Source organism: Amphiprion ocellaris, chromosome 23 (genome assembly GCF_022539595.1).
Source record: "Amphiprion ocellaris isolate individual 3 ecotype Okinawa chromosome 23, ASM2253959v1, whole genome shotgun sequence".
NCBI classification, from domain to species: domain Eukaryota; kingdom Metazoa; phylum Chordata; class Actinopteri; family Pomacentridae; genus Amphiprion; species Amphiprion ocellaris.
Genome location: NC_072788.1, coordinates 21,921,036 through 21,939,011, shown reverse-complemented (window position 1 = coordinate 21,939,011; position 17,976 = coordinate 21,921,036). Strand labels below are relative to the sequence as shown.

Genomic DNA, 17,976 nt, shown 5'->3' with positions numbered 1-17,976 from the left:
GCAGTTCTCTGCCACAGCTGGTCATTCCCCTATATAACATTGTCAGAAATGCAGCATTTTTGTTTAGAGATGCAGCATTTGTTTATTAGTTACTGATGATGACAAATCACAGTACCATAGAATGTGTCCATTTAATATAGATGTACCCACAAATAAAATGACCTTGCACTGAGCATAGGCGTCTGTTATGCATGTGTACGTTATGTACGGATACCAAATCGCGTGACTTAAATATGTAGCGAGCAGCAGGAATTGATGACTCTCGAAAACACCCCTACAATTTAATCAATTGTTCCTTGTGTGATTTCTGACGGATAAGTCTTGATAAATCCATAGCGGTGGATTTGTAGTAGGATCGCAATCATATGATCATCATCAGGCAGTTGACGTAGCATTCACTTGTTGTCATAGTTACAGTGAAACTGTGCCGCTATCTTGCAATGATACAGAAATCTTTAACAAAACCATAGATCCAGTCTATAAGCCGCATTGCTTCCAAAATCTAATCACTTGGTCCTTGTGTCATTTCTGACCTTCCCTGAAAATTTCATCCAAATGCGTTTCTTAGTAATGTTGCGAACAGACAGACATGCAGACAGACAGGCCAGCGCCGATCGTCACATAACTCCACCGAGGCTCCATCTCCTTGAAGGAGTCAAAATCACTCAGCTTCACCCTGGACAAATCTTACATCAGAAGGCGCTAGTTCAACTCTTTTAAAAATAATTTTTGGTCACACACCTGTCTGATCACCGCAGCTACCACAGCCTGCGATGTGGGACGTTTAGGGAACATCAGTAAATTGTAGCGTCGTTCAGCGAGTGATGTGTTTTGTGAAAGAAAGTTGGTCTGTGAAAAAGTTTCCTGATAGTGTTCAGTTCAGGATACCTGATAGATAGAAAGATAGTTCATTAAATGTGAACATTTTCAGAATGTACTTTTTTTGCACTAAAACAAATTTGGGTTTGTGGTTATTTATGGGTTATTATGCCATGATTTTACTGCCTCTATGTGGCCCCTGAACTAAAATGACTTTGATAATGTTCTGCTGGGAAATCTGGAGTCCAGCATTCATGTGGATGTCACTTCAGCACAAATATCTGCATTCCAAATTGCATACTTTTTCCTTTCAGTACGCGCTACAACTGCAGTATGTATACTCTTGAATTACACTGTTTTATCAACAACATGAATATTTTGTGAGTTTTCTCGAGTCAGTTTGGTGTCCAGGAAAAAAATAATTAAAATAATGCAGCAGCAATGAAAAAAATACATTATAAAAAAGAGCACTTAACATAAAAAAGTGTAAAAAATAGACACCCTGAGCAGTAAGCTGCACATATTTTGTGGTGCACAGATGTAGTATTGCACATGCTGGTTGGAATACAGAAGTGAAATGACCATAGCAATATTAATCATATGAAGTGGTGCTATGCTAGTTTATCCTACACTACCGTTCAAAAGTTTGTGGTCACCCAGACAATTGCATGTTTTCCATGAAAACTCCCACTTTTATTCATGTGCTAACATAACTACACAAGGGTTTTCTAATCATCAATTAGCCTTTCAACACCATTAACTAACACAATGTAGCATTAGAACACAGGAGTGATGGTTGCTGGAAATGTTCCTCTGTACCTCTATGGAGATATTCCATTAAAAATCAGCTGTTTCCAGCTAGAATAGTCATTTACCACATTAACAATGTCTAGACTGGATTTATCATTCATTTAATGTTATCTTCATTGGAAAAAAATGCATTTCTTTCAAAAATAAGGACATTTCTAAGTGACCCCAAACTTTTGAATGGAAGTGTAAATGGAATTCAGCTGGGCTTCATTTTTACTTGTTGTCTTCCACATATTTTGAAATACTGATAAAAAATTCAATCGGTTTTCACGAGGTGAGGAGAAATGAGCTTTTTTCAGCAGCACCACAGAAAAAGTTTTTTCCCTGCGTGATAGAAGATGCATGATTAAATTTTGCCCTTTTCAAGTATAAATCCACCTCATAACTGTGTTTCAAAAGAGCTAAAAACACGGTGAAACAGACAGAAACTTCTGGAGCCCTGAGGAGTTACTCTGCCTTTAAGCCCAGTTCTTGTTGTCCAAACTGCTGTGAGGTGGGACTGTTGCTGTCAAATCTATTCACCGGGGAGGACGTTTGAAAAGCTCCGTTTTGTCGGTGGAAAACTTTGGTTCAGCGTGAATGGAACGCCAGAACAGAGAGGAAAACGAGTGTTCTCAACTTTTACCCGCCGTAGAGTGGACATGGTATCAATTAGCGACTAAAAGTCTGTACGTTTCAACAGAACAGGTCGTCTTACTGAAGCAAATGACAGAAAGCCTGTTGGACGCAGAGCCGCTTTATCCAAACAGCATTAAGTCTCTGAAAAACTCCAGGTCACATCACATCAGGGGAACAGGAGTTTATTTGCCGAAATTCAGTTGGTCTGTTGGCTCGCATTAAATCATCACAACCGGAGGGGTTGAAAGTTTCGCTGGTTTCCAGTCATACGGCTTTTATTAGGGGCAGCAGAGAATGAAAGGGAGGAGAAATGAAACGCAGACAAGCCAAAGACGGACAGAAATGTATGTTTGCCTGCTGCTTTTTTGGTGCCTAATCAGATCCCCAATTTTAAAATCAAGTGTTTTAGATCTGAGAGCTTCCATTCCTTCCGATTTGTTCGACTTTTCTGTGCATGCTGTGTGGCTTCTTGTTGTAATGGAGTGGTTTCTTTCTCATTTTCACCCTTTTCAACGTAAATCCAGGGGCTTTTCCTTGCTTTTCCTTCTTCCACTTCAGCACTGGTTTCAACCTGTCACATCTGTTTTATGTCCCCTCTCTTTATTTCCTCCCTCTCTCTCTCTCTCCCTCTCGCTGTCACTTCTGTCTAACTTCTGCTGTCTGTCGTTTCACATTTGGTCAGAAATTCCACACAACAGGCAAAATGTAAAAATCTCAACGAGGCGTTCACGTACTTTTAAATATAAGAGTTTGTCTTTTGCGTCTGTCTAATTAAAGAAAAACTCATCCATGCACATGAACTCGGCATAAGGATAGTCGACAACACACATATACTCACACATACTCGCATGACATCATCGGGGTGGATAAGTTTTTCTCTGGTTTGGAAACGAAGCGCTGCTTACAAACATTGGTTTCCCCGAGAAACTGGACAGTGAGAGTGTACTTGTTTGTTGTGTGTGTCCACATCTGCTAACAGGACTCGACTTAAAGAATCTTGAAGCAGTAATCTCCAGAATGCTCTCTCTTTTCATTCAACATGTGTCATGAGCCGAACCCACATGTTAAATAATGTTAAACACATGCACCATCCACAGTCTTGTTGTTGTGCTTGTACTAGTAGTAAATTATGCAAACCATTCATACAGTGGCGGGGTGGCTTTACATGGGTCTTAAATGCTGGAAAAGCTGAGAATTTAAATGTTGGGGGTGCTAATAGAAAAGCTGTTTAGTTTGTTTTGTGGGTTATCTCAGATTTAAATAAATTTTAAGGCTCCAAACTTCTTGGGTGAATAGGTCATTTTGTGCCAACTCGTGGATTTTCTTGAAATAAATCAGGCAAAAACTTCTACTACATTTACTGAAAATTATTAAATGATGAAGGATAACATCTTTAATTTTTTAAGGATGTCTCCAGTGGGTATGAAGAAGTCAAAACAGTCCTTCCCAAAAGAGACATGCAGTGAAAATGTCCTTAAAAAGTGGATTTTCCAGCTCCGATGCTAATTTTAAGAAGACCCGTGGCAGTCAGTTTTTGATGCATCACCAAAAAGACATTTTGATATGACAAAACTAACTTGTTTCAACATAACAAAAAATTGGTTGCAATTAAGTAAATATTAATGGAAATATTAATTCTTCATTATGATGATAAATTAGTGACTTTTATTATTTTAATTTCAGTAAAAAATAAATAAAAACACCAAAAGCTATTGACATGATTACAACTTTTTCTTGAGGTTTCTGGGATATTCAGCAAAATAAATGAATAAATAAATTTGTAAAATCCTGTAAAAAATCAGCATCTGGTGAGGCTTTAAAAGAATCGCTGTTATCAAAGTTGTCAAGTTTAACACAGAGGGTCTATTTTCAAAAATTCATAACTCAAAAAATATTTAGAGTAGAGCTGTGGGATTTTGCAAGGTTCCATGATTGAGGCAGAAGTTTTGCTTGATTTTTTTTCAAAAATATATGACATGAACTGGGAAAAGTTGTGAAATCTGGATGAATTAGCATGGAATGACATCAGTGTAATTTGGCCAAACCACTACTGAAAACACAGGAACACCACCTCCATTTTACAGCCAGAAGCTACATTCACGAATGATAAAATATGACTATGATAGAAAATAATTTTTCCATTGAAGGAATCGTGCCTAGAAGATGATCCTGGTATCAAATGTGGGTTAAAACAATCCTTTCATTGTCTACAACTTATTCTGACCAACCACCTGTCACACATGCTGATATGAGCCTTGGAAGTTTACCCAGAATGCACTTTTTTATATTTTCTCTGGTGAATTATTTGAAAACATAACACATCCAGGGTACCTATGATTGTTTCTATTACTCTATGTTACATACATTAAACTGCTGCAGTTTTACTATACAAACTTGGTTATAGCAAAAAATGAGCAGAAAACAGATTTATTCTTTAGATTGGGACACCTGGAGTAGATGTAAAACTGACCTGGTTGCAGTTTTTAACAGAACTCAAATGTCATGTGTCTATCTGCTGTACTGATGAAGTCATGAGGCTCAGAAATGACGGAAAAAAGTCCACCCCATGTGCTTCACAGGCCTGTAACTCTAAAAATAATCATACTATGAAGTCAAAATTTTACACAGCTTCATTTAACATGCTACAGTTTTTGTATTAAAACAGTCGACTGACTCTGAGGGAGTCGGATGGAGACGCTGATTAATTCTTCATGGAGGGGCACAAACGAATTCAAAGTCTGCACCACCACCTAGAAGTATTTAGCTGTAAATTTAAAAACGTGAATTTCATTGCATTCAATAGCTAAATGTCAAAGCAAATGACATTCATTTTAGTGAAAAGCAAAATATCCCACAAACAAAGTGGGTTACTTAAGATAGTTAAAGCGTTTGGACACCCAACAGCAGCTTGACACCATCTGTGCAGGGAGCTTTATATAACAGCCGTGGTCCAACAGCCTCAGATGGAGAAACTGTATGTAAAGATGGATGGCGGCTTCACCTCTTCCAACAAGTGTACTAATGTGAAGCCAAAATATTGCAGAAACGGGTGCTCCATCTTCCATTGGTGTTCCAGTTTGCTACTAGAATGTTTGAGCAGATGTCTTGAGGTTCGTGATGACTGTAGTAATTGAGTTCACCTTCAAACTTGGGTTGGCGAATAAACACTAAAGGTCCCTCATGGCACACAGATTACTGCAGTTTATTGCACATCAGCTCAGTTTGTGCTTCAAAACAGACAATAAAACACCTTTAGTGTTCTTATGTAGTTTCTGAGATGTTGAGGATCTTCCACAGCAAATTTATTCAATCCAGCAGTCAGTCATGATCACATACATCCTTTCCATAGCGTCAATAATTCATCAAAACAAACTCCTCGCCTCCTGTTCATCTGTGAGAGCGTCCGTTCCAGTCGTCACCTTATTAAATTTGCTCATTACACGCTCCTCCTCTCGGGTTCTGTCCTCCATGACGTCACATCCTCTGCTGGAGTCGAATGTCGCCAAGATGTTACTGACTCCAGGGGGAAACCGCCCAGAACTAAACTAAACTCACTTGCTGTCCAAAAATCCATCCAACATATCTTTTATTGTTTCAGAATATTAGGATTTTCTAATCCATCTGCAAGTTGCCACTGATGTCTGGTGTAAAATCTCCAGCAGAAGGTTAAGATAAAGGCCTATCACTTCACTCTACTGATGTTCTTCCACCTCCAGTTGTAACAGCTTCCTCTCAGGTGCCACTTATGTATCCCCCGATGAACCACCAACCATCCAACTGGTGAATAAAGAACTGAAGGATGATTCTGTGCTCTTAAATTTGGCACACGACTGATTACAAACCTCTACAGTGTGGGATACCTCTGCATTTATTTATATACTGCTTTGCAAAAGTAAAAGCCCCCTACAGCAATCTTCTATTTTTGCGTATTTGCCACATTTAAATGTTCCATATCATTAAACTGAGTTTAATATGACACAAAGACAACTCAAGAAAACACAAAAATTATGATTTTATTTATTGAAGGAAAAAATACTGCCCAGCCCATGTCGCCCTGTGTGAAAAAGTAATTGCCCCCCTTAGCTACCAATCTACCAGATTCATTCGTCAGTTGGGTTCAGTTTCACCATCCACACTCACATGAACCTAAACATCACTAAATAGAACCTGTGGTCATTGTGAAGCAGTTAAAGTAGATCAAAAAGCAGCACATGATGCCACATTCTGATGAGGAACAGATGAGGAACAAAATCATTGACATTCATCAATCTGGAGGGTTCCAAAGCCATTGCTGAGGCTCTGGGACTCCAGAGAACCACAGTGAGAGACATTATCCACAAATGGAGAAACATGGAACAGTGGAGAACCTTCCCAGGAGTGGACCAACCACCAACATTTCTCCAAGAGCATCGACATCTAATCCAGGAGGTCACAGGCAAATACTTTTGCACAGTACTGTATATATTATATTTTTAGCTTTTTTTTTTTTTTAAGCTCAGCGCAGTTCCAAACAACTTTTATTCTCATATTTGTGGCATACAGCCTGTTTCCCAAACATTTTTCACCTCGCCCTCATGGACAGTTAAAGTTGTATTTACTTCAAACTGAACAAGCATCAGCCTGAAAAAACGCACTTTTAATGACAGAAACATCAGAGGGGTCCTGGTTAATGTCGTCCATCTTTCATACAGTCTGTGGTCAATCGCGAACCTCTAATTAGCGTGTAAAAATGCCCACATTAGTATTAACCTTGTCAGGGTTTCATTTCCACAAGCTCAACTTTCATCGGTCAGCAAAAAAAGTCATCTTTTGTCGGAACACAGCGGAACCTCGTCCCACAAAACACAGCAGCGGCCGGTCAGATACATCCAACCTCACATTCCCGGTACATTTCTTTAAAACGTGGAGTTTCTGCTTACGTCACAATCGAAACAGCAGAATGGTCAAACAACTGCAAGCTCATTTTTGTTTCTTATATGTCCTTCTTGTCTTGTATCTCTTTTTAATTTTCTTTCTCCACTAGAGCACTTTATAACCTTTGCTTTTGAATGTGCAGTATATTAAAGTTAGCTTGCTTGCTAAAAGTAGGATGCTAACATAATCACAAAGCAACAGTATGTGCATCTTGTAGTGCTCAAGGTTGGGATGCTATTTTCAGTATATTGCTCTGAATGATAATGACACTATGGAAGTTGTATCATAATATACTATAATGAATTCACTTTAAACTCTGCTTTTCTAAAAGAGCAGCTATTTTTTCTTCTTTACATTTATTTACATCTGTCTGAAATACTAAAGTAGTATTTTGTTAAAATAGTACACTTATCATTGGATTTTAAGAGATAATCTGTTAGTTTACATACATTACAAGATTGGAGTTTCACTCTGTAAAATTTGGCATTTAACAATATTATTCATTGAATTTGGACAAAATATTACATTTTTTATCTTGTTAAATTAGCCAAACTAACCTACATTGCCATTATATTTAAAGAATGTGTAGTTGTAAAAGACGAATTAGTTTAGTTATCATTTTTTAATCTTTCTAATAGCAGCAGATATCAGTAAAATGTTGATATATTTGTAGTTTTGGTGTGTTTTCTACAGTTAATGTGTAATTGTATGCTTTTTTTCTGTGCTTTTAATAGTTATCTGTAATTTAACAAAACAGGTAAAAGCATGTAAAATAGTAGTAAATTGTTTAGAAAAATACAGTTAAAAATATTCATTTTTGACAGTTCCCATGTGAAATATCTGAGCAACTGTAGGATGGATAGTACTTTAAATTCGTGGCAGACAAAGTGTTGGACAGACGTTGCACCACACCACTAGTGTCGCCAAAAAGTCCCTAAAAAGCCCTTTACTAGCCGCCAGTTCATGGCGCAGAAATTATAAAAGTCATAAACTTGTTTCAGCCACAGACATCAGAAACATGCCGGCTTTTACTGCCATCGTAAACTGACCAGTTAATACGTTTTCAGTAAACATACAGTATGCGGTCGCACAAACAAATGATCCACAATGCGACGAGTGTGAGAAGCATCGAGGAGTTGCTCAGTCTTTCCTACCGTTTCTCCTTCACACACGCAAACCGAGACTTTATTCATTAAAATGTGATTTTTACGAGGTGATTGTCCATGGCTGCAGCAGCTGTTTGGGTATTCACGGCTCGGTGTTTACGAGGCGGGTGGCGTGATTTCCCCCGAGGACGCTTGGTGTGTGTTTGGTGGCACCAGTGTGAGGTTAGTTTGTGCGACTCTTTAAATCGCAGGGAAACGTTTGCGGCATCTTTATGTCCTGCTGCTCGTTAATTCTCTCTGCTGACATGATGCTTGTCATGTTGCACACACTAAATAAAACACAAAGCTGCACACCTGAGACGTAAAACACACACATGTACACACCATGATACCCACCTCAGATGCTGTGATAGATTAACGTCTGCAGGTAGTAAATATCCGAGGCCCCCGTGGACGCTCATCACCTCACCACAGTTTCTACATCTGGACAGCAAAGAGCAGAAGGAGAGTCAATCTGCAGCTTTTTCGTTTTAATCTATAAAAAATCACAAGTTTTCCAAAGCTCAGTGTCTTTAAAATGCTTGAGACCGACACCCAAACATGTTCAGAAAGGGAAATGCGAGAGATGAAAGAATAAGGGAAATCGATCGTAGCCGGATTCTAATCAATTTTCTATCGCTGTTTGGCAAATATCCTGTTGCTGAGGGCCCACTTGTGACTGCTGTTCCTCTTTTCTGATGCACTTTTTCCTGTTTTTGGCACACATCGTGATTTTCCCTTTGTCACAGGACGGGAAAAAAGTGAATTGTGTGCAGCCATTGACCCTGCGAGTCAGCAGCAAGTGCTCTATCAGGGTCTTTACAGTGAACGTATTATGGAGTTCTGCCATTATCCAGTATGTGCACAATTTTTTTTTTTTTTTTTACTCTTAATTGGAAGGAACATCAAGTCCCTGCTGTAGTGGAATTAGCACGTTATTGTTTCTGCTCTCATTGTCATGGGCCACTGGCAGGTTTAGATCTAAATACAATAGGAAAACCATTTAAACTTACATGAAATGCCAGAAAAATTTATTTTTATGTAAAAAATTTAACAAAATTGAATGCTGACTTTTCCTTTTAAAGTCTTCGTTGACGGATATTGATGACGTCCCGATATAGTGTAAGAAGGTTCTAAAAGTGATCACATTTTCTAGACACACTTTTGTCTTTTTTGACATTAGATTCACTGTGTTGTATTCTAGTAGAAATTACAGTGTTAGGTCATGTTTAGACCGAAAACACTTTAAATACAAGGGTTGACATTGGAGGTAAAAATAAAAATAAATATCTGATTAGTTTGGCGCAAATGAGGTAGATTTGAATCTACAAGTACATGTGCGCAAAGATGTAAGCCTGCAGCACTGTGTAGGAAGCTTGATTAATTTTAAAGAAATAGAAACTAGGATTTGATTCTTATAAATGTACGTCAACATATTTGCGCTTAGGAGGACCAAACAAATCTGATTATAAAATGAATTGACGATGATGAGTGTCGGACGACTTTATGTTTAGACTCTATAATACACCTCATACCTTGTATTTTTAAAGTATTTTGTTGACAGTTTTTTCACTTAAAAGTGGTCTGACGTGGAAACAATACAAGGTGTGATCAAAAAGTTATAAATTTGACCCTAAAAAAATCAAGTTTGACCTACATACCCGCTAACTATCTTCCTTGGTGCAGCATTACACAGCTCCCAGTGCTCCTTAAGTCCCATTATATAAGCATGTTGAGCACCATCTGCAACTCTCTTGAACTGTGTTAAAGTGACAGTTATTTGTTGTGGAAATTTCCTATGTCTTCATACTTAGAAAAACGCCTTGCTGGGTCGTTGGCAGATTTAGTATCATATACGTTATGGAGAATACAGAGTTTGTCAAGATTCTCAAAGGACAAGTACGACTGAAACAGCTTTTATAGTAAACAGACTGTCAGCAATTCCTTTTCACTGGCCATTATTAGTTCCATACCATACAGGAACCAGAGTCGTCCTTTCCAAACCCTTTTAAAGAGTCTAAAAATGTCTTCCATTGTTAGCGTCAGATCTTTTGACCGTTAGACACATCTTCAACATCTGTGCTGACATACCAGAATGTTATTCTACCAACAAAAATAGTGCAACAGCAAAGATATATAAATGGACACATTGATAATAAATGATAATCTAAAGAGGTCACGACTGATTTTGCTTTCACACCTTTCAACTTGAATTTCATTTCGGGGTAGAGGAAGAAGTCAGAGGTAGACGAATCTAGACATCTGTCACATGCCATCAAGTCATAGTTCAGCTCGTCTGCGTTGATTGTTCCCCTTCAGTCAACTCAGGACATTCAAGTACAACGCTGCCTTGACGGTCCGACCCTGGGGGACTAATTACCAGCGCAAAACCACATGAATGTTGAAGAAAACAACAAGCTCTTAACCTCACATGCCTTGCCCAGTTCTCGAGATTCTTTCAATGTGAGGAACCTCCTCTCGTCACCACTCGATGGTTCAATCATCTGGTTTCTGGATCAACACAGAACGGGATGTTTTCACGAGAGAGAGTAACATACTAGTGGTCACGAAGATACCCGTTCTATCCCGCCATTAATAGCATGAAATCAGAATCTTCATGAGACCGTGACGAGTCCCAGAACTTTTTGATCGCAAACTTACAGACAAGCTGCCAGACGATTTGCAATTAAGAAGAAAAATGCAGCTGTCTGTTACACTGTTAACCCAATGCTAACATCCTGGTAGTTAACTTTAGTCAAGTTAAGCTTCTTACACATTTGTGTAGCAAGAAAAATCTAGATGCTTATGCGTGAGTGTGTTTGGTTTGTATGAATGCAAGTTATCTTTGACAACATGTGAAACCTAAATAGAAGGACAGAGCTCACAAAAATTACAACTATAGAGAGACAGTTTATTAATATGGATATGCTGAGAACAAATAAGCATTTATAATTACCACTCCTTGACTTTGATAGTCCGTGACGTGAGCCTAAGGCAGAACTCGGGGTATAGAGGATCGCCTGTTTGGGAGTAAAATGTGAGCTGAAGCGTTTTAGTCAAACAAATGAGGTCAGGTCATGCTTCTTTGTTTTTTAGAATCATGTGTGTGGTAGAAAAACTGGAAGTAGCAGGAAGGCAAACTGAAGATTAAAAAGCCTGAAAATCAACGACAGGATAATTATGTCGTCTTTGGATCCTTTGTGCCACTTGATGAACAAACCATCAAATGTGAGGATTTGGTTGTCAGACATGCTCAAAAGCAGCACAACAATGCATACAACAAGGGAGGGTTTCATCTGTTGAGTAAACGGTAGAAATACAGCTTTTTTGTTTCGCATTGACCTCGTTAAAATGACCAAAGTGTCCAGTGCAGCTTTAGGAGGAAAAAACACACATGCATTGGAAACAACTTATTTGTTCCAGCTTCGATAAAATTTGTTGTCACTGGAAGGCAGAAGCCGGCAGGACTCCACTGACAGCTCCACAATGGCCAACAAACAGGACATCCTCCCTCGCTGCGTCAGGGCAATTACTCATCCCCCCCAGCGCAACATGTCGACGTTTCTCCATCAGGCCTTTTAAACGCAACAAAAGACAAACAAGGCAGCAAAGTGAACTCGGCTCTTGTGTCGAAATACTTTGTGTGACTTATCAACCAATCTGTGTTCATGCAAATCAACTCGGTGTTGCTTAAAGATATCATTTCCATATCGATTCTCATTTTGCATGCTTGTATTTCCGCGCACCTCAGCCAGATGTTATTTTGCATCTTCATCGCTGCAAAAGTGTGTGTGTTTGTGTGTTTTTCCTCCCTTTTTTCTTCTTTGTCCTCCCTATTTATGTGTTTGTACCCCTCCTCACCCCTCTCATGTCTGTCTCTCTTGTTTACAGGGAATTTAAAGAATGTGGTTTAGGAGTCGGCAGCCTCAGCCTCCTCCACACACACTCTCACACACACCCACACGCCATGTTTCCAAACCAGGTCGACACTCGGCGGCTTTAATGAAGACAATATGGAGTGGACCCCTTCGGCCCCGAGACACGGAGCGAACCAGGGAGGGAGGTTTTGGAAAACATTAGCCGAGTGTTTCCAGGGGAAAACAGTTTAATAAGGGGAGGGGAGGGGGGGCGATGTGGTTGCTGAACAATGTTCGCTGTTTTTAATTCTTCGTTTTCCTGGGAAGATGTGTGTCTTTGCGTGAATGTGAGAGTTTATAGTATGTGCAGTGCGGCTACGTAAAGCTGAACGGCAGCCGAGTGTTTGGTATCGAGGGATGCATCGGTCAGCTGTATTAGACTAAACGGAAAAACAGATTGTTCAGGGGTCCAGTTTCAGGGTCCTGCTGTGATGAGCACTAAAACAGACAAACAGCCGTGTTCCCCAGACCTCGACCCTGAAAAGCATGTCCAGAGAAACTTGGAATGCTCACAAACAAGACAGTCTGGAAAAGTTTGGAAACTAGCCGGTTACACATTTTAGCCACATTCTAGTCTCCAGCCCTGAGCAAAATAAAACATCTGGACAACATTTTGGAATTTTAAATGAAAAATATCCAGGGAAACTTCTTTGGACGGACAATAACAAAGATTGCATGATATTTAGGGAGGATTTAGAAAGAAACAGCAGCTTTAAACGGCTTGGCACCAACTGGACAAGGAGGTTCAGAAACCGGTTTCCTCAGGAGGACTGGAAATGTTTGAAAGTCGTCTGCAGCTGTAGCGTTGTTCAATCCAGATTTGGTCATATCCAGATTAGACTGTTTACCACTGCAGACACTTGCTGACCCGAATCTTTTTGTATGTTCCGACCGCATGATCTGCTTCTCTAGAACCAGTTTCAAGGACTTTTGGGGGAGAAAAGAATCTGAATCAGTCTTCTCAAACATTACTATCAGCGTTATTAGAATAGAAGCAGATTAAGGGTCTGTTTTGGTAAATGTTGAAGCCCCAAGTTCCTGCAGTGGAAACCAACATGTAAAAGTAAAGAATCCACACTGATTTTATAAAGTCCAGACAACAAAAGAAAAACAAATCGCATTTTAAGGTGTTCTGAAATCTGATTCCAATCAGATGGACACATGTTGATGTCAAACCCTGAGAACAGCAGTTTGTGTACAGATGTTGTAGTAAATTTCCAGTTGGCACGTTGGGGGCAAAGCTGGAAGGAACCTACAGCACCACCAGCATAACTATGTAGTTACCGACACCGACATCTTTTACACAGCAGCCCATACAGATAGGATGGTGATGTTTGTAGATGTGAGTCTGTCCTAAAAATCTTAAATGAGAATCTCAGTGTTGCCATCAGCTGTGGTTCCACAGCATATTGAATGTGCATTTTAAAGTATCGCATCAGTAAAGTTAATGGAAATGACAAAATCTGAATAAAGTTTCTTAATTTTGCCCCCCAAAAAGTTTTTTTGTCTTTTTGAGTGAGAGTTATTGAGCTTTATAGGAGTTGGAAACAACTTTTTCACCAGTTTCGACATCGACATTCTTTTAATGTCTTCAATTCCCAACAGCATAAAATATGGTCGTGACTAGCAAACATGAAAGAGTAATTACAATTTTCCCCACTGAAAACAATTATTTTTAGCCATTTTTCTCACCATTCTTCTTTGTATCTTTGTCTTTTTTTTTTTTGCAGTTGATTGACTTCAATTCCAACTCTAAGTATAAGATAGCCTGTAAAGTTTACCTTCTGATGGCACTATGAGTTTAATTGTTACAAATAAGTTGATGGAAGTGAGCCAAATTTATATGCTGTATTTTTTTGTTTGTTCATTGCTGCATTTCAAAAGTTTGCATACATTTTTCTGTAAAATAACACGGAAACACGACTAATTTGTCAAATTTTTGCAGCATCATGGCTCATTTCAATCACTAGAATCTGTTGTGTAGCAAAAACTATTCTTTAATTAGATCCTTAAGTCTAATTATTACCATTATTTGACTTTATATATGCGTCTAAGCATTGTTTTTGTTTCTGTATTGTTCCTTTTTTATTTTTTATTTACAACTTTAAATAATTGCCTTCTTTTGTTAAATACCACAACTGGTTTTGTATTGGCAGACAATATGTGCAGCTCGTCTTTACACTGTTTCACTCTAAACATTGGCTGAAACTTGGACAACATGAGAGGAAACAGAAAACTTGAAACAAACAAACCTGGTCTTAACTGTATTTTCTTGTATAAAGCAGCTGTATAATGATCACAAACATCCAGCAGAGACTGTAAATATATCTAGAAGTAAAGTTGCATTCTTTCAGGGCTTTGAAATCCCTTAACACCTCTAAAAATAGAAGCATTTGATTACTATTTCCATGTGTGTAAAAGTCTGGTTGAATCAGCTGTAGTGTTAGTGATGTGGCAGAGCTTTAACAGCTGCACATCAAACTGAACGTCGACCAAAATCTTCAAATCCTCCTTAATGAAGCCGAGGTGGGAATCTGACTTTGGAAAAACAAGCGACATTTATTAAGAAATTAGACCTCAAGAAGTTTATTTACTTTTCGAGGTGGTTAAATTCATCCTTTTAGACTTGAGTCCAAGTGAAAGGATTCAGAAATTACTGTAGAAAGCTTATTTGCGACCACAGAAACAGTATTTTTACAAATAAATCCCACTTTAAGGTCTCCTGATTAGTTTTTATAGGTGCTCTTAACTGCATCTTGTGTTGGTTTTCTGTTGCAGGATGTAATAAAAAGTTCCTGAAAAGCTGATAAAGTGGCTGTTGAGGTAAGAGTTTGTGTCAAACTACTATAATCATGGTAAATTTCACCCCTAAAATCCACTATTAGAAACTTTTAAAGATTTATATGACAATAGTTTGGATTTTCCTGGAACTTCCTGCCTTACTTGCCGACATCATTAACAAGCTGTCATCTGAGAAACAGACAGTTTTAAAGGTTTAATTCTCACCAAACCGCAACCATCTGACCAAGATCCTCACATTCACTGCTAGCAAACATGAAAAGAAGTCACAGAAAGCTTATTGGGGGAAGTTCATCTGTCAATATGTTTGAATGTTTTACCTTTTTTGTGTGTTTATGCATTTTCTAACTGTCGGTTTGTTGAAATAAAAGACAGGAGAGCGTGTTGTTGTCATGTGTCTTTGCGCCGCTTCGGGCAGTGATTTATGCAGCGTGGCCTGCTTAATAGAGGCTTTAATGGAGAGCGTTTGAAAGAGGAACCACAAATGTCGGGCAGTTTCCTTTAGAAGTGATGTTCCCCAAATTAATGGCCTGGAAATTCACACCAAATGTAGGAGTCACCAGTCGGAGCCGGCATGTGCTGAACAGAAGTGGGCTGCGAGAGGATTCCCTGTGATCTTTATGAACATGCTGCGGTCGCCGTGGTGGTTTGAGCCCCACGTAGCCGAAGCAAATGAAACTCATTACACCGTTTACGAGCTCGGAAAAGGGGAGACGATTGAAATTCTATCTCATAAAGCTGGAGAAGGGGGAGGAGAAGCGCTGTAAACATGGGAGACATGAGAGGCTGCTGTGTGTTTATGTAGTTTTCTGTGTCAAATTAGAAAAACTTGAAGGCCCCCTGAGAGGATTCGGGCCACCGCTGGAATTCCTAGATTGTTTTTTTTTTTTTTTTTTTTTTTTTTTTTAAGAAAAAGCCAAGTTTGGTTTCTTATTTTAGAAAGAAATTGGGGCCTTTATGGTTGGAAAAGTGTCCAAGAAACACTGAAAATATAGAAAATACCAAAAATGTTTCCAAAACTTTCCCATGTCCTGAATGTTGGAGCTGAGATGTTTCATTTGACCTTCAGTGTTTGATGATCCTGCACCTTAAGATTTAACACTTCTACTGGAGGTAGCACACTTACTGTTTGAGTTCCCAGTCTGGAATTTCCACTGAAACCTTTAGTCGGCTTGCATAACAGGAAGAATCTCACCAACTTGACCTCGAAATCAAAGATGGCTGCTCGGCACATCAACAACAATGATCGCCATGGTGATAAACAGACTTAGGTCTTTATTATTCTTATTAAATTAGCCGTACTGTCCAACTTGTGACTTCCAGAAGTCCCTAAATTTTTGTCAAGTGAGTCTTGATCACAGCTGACACACTAAGGACTTCACAGTTGTGCTGCTAAACACAGAATTTTTTTATTTTTTTACAGAACGTGGTTAATGCAAAGGGTTTATTTTTATATATTTTTTAAAATAAGACTTGTAGAATAAAGTGATTTTGGTTAATGATTAGGATTTGAAGCTGAGATTTGGTTAAGTTTCTTGAAAAAATGAGTTACACGCAATTAGTTGAAAAAATTTGACAATTCCTTCTGCTTTTACAGTTTGTTGGTATGATAAATGGTGTATTTTTTTTGCAATTTTTCTAAGTTAAAGTGCTTTTTACACCATCTGGTTTATGCTAACGATTGAAATCTTTTTAAAAAGACATGTAGTAAAAAGTGATTTTGATAAAATAACAATTTATGGCTTCGATCTAGTTGTTTCTCCCCAATGAAACCGAGAATCACAAATTATTGATTCAAGGACTGTTGGAAAGTTGAGAATCCAGCAGTTCTTCTTGCTACTACAGTGTCTTGTAAATCAATAAATGCTGCAATCTTGGCAATTAAAAAAAAAAGACCCAACATAATTGGGCCTATTGGTGGATTTTGGAAGAAACCCACCTACTATGTGTTGACAAGTCACTGTGGTTTCCTGGAAGTATCTATCTTTGTTTTCCAAGCTCCCAATCTGGTTTAAGCATCATACACTTACAAGTTTAACTGCTGAAAATTATATAAACTGAGAAATAGGACACAAGTTGCTTGGAAAACAACACATCGCCATTTAAAATATGTGAATCTAGACTCATGTTTCATTGTTCACCACCTGTTTGAGACATTAAAGTGTTTATATGCTTTAACGAATGATCAAAAGTCAGAAAAATCATGAACATCTGTGAATCCCAATGTGGACTTTTGACTGAATACAAATTCCTCTCTGCTTCATCCATGTTTACTTTGTTTATTTTTAGTAAGGAGCACCATAGCCATGATTATATGTCACAGGAAGTCATTTAATCGACATTTAACGGCTGAGTTTGACTGTGAAATTCCAATTACAGATAACAACAGCGGCATTTTGACTAACTGCACTTTGACTACTCTGATTTATTATTATTGCAGATTTCTGTATCTACATTCTGACTGGTCAAAAGCATTGAATCTGTAATTCAGTTTTCTATTAGCCAGAATAATAGCTGCAGAAAGCACAGATTCCACTGTGATGAGCCTGAAATGTTGTCATGCTGCTCAAACTAAGCATTTGAACGGTGTTGGCAGAGTAATGGTGGGTAACATTATGAGAAAATGCATTGAAACAGAAAGAGAACAAGAGCTTTGTTTATCAGTGACTTGTGGTCAAAAGCTGCTAGAATTTCGACATCAAGCTGGCTTGAAGTGGCAAAAACGGACTTTTGACATAACTATAGATATCCGCGTTGTCAAAAGTCTAATTCAAAATATCTGTACTTACATTTTAATGATCCATATTTCCAGTTTGCGATACTTAGAACAGTTCAAAACCTAATTTATAAGTCAGTGTAGATATGTTGAATTGAAGAGAATTGATCTTTAAACTAGAATTAAGGTTAGTGAGAATCAATGAAGCTTTAATTGCAACTAGTTGTAATGCAGCTGC

At 38.4% G+C, this 17,976-nt stretch overlaps 1 protein-coding gene across 1 annotated transcript in view; it reads left to right on the top strand.

Annotated features, from left to right (window-relative positions):
* Positions 1-15,404, top strand: part of hdac8 (histone deacetylase 8) — a 46,526-nt gene extending 31,122 nt beyond the window's left edge. Inside the window, exon 11 of the mRNA XM_023261593.3 lies at positions 12,198-15,404. Coding sequence (XP_023117361.2) covers positions 12,198-12,220 — 23 coding nt within the window. The 3' untranslated portion in view covers positions 12,221-15,404. The remainder of the gene's footprint in view (positions 1-12,197) is intronic.
* The last annotated feature ends 2,572 nt before the right edge of the window (positions 15,405-17,976 follow it).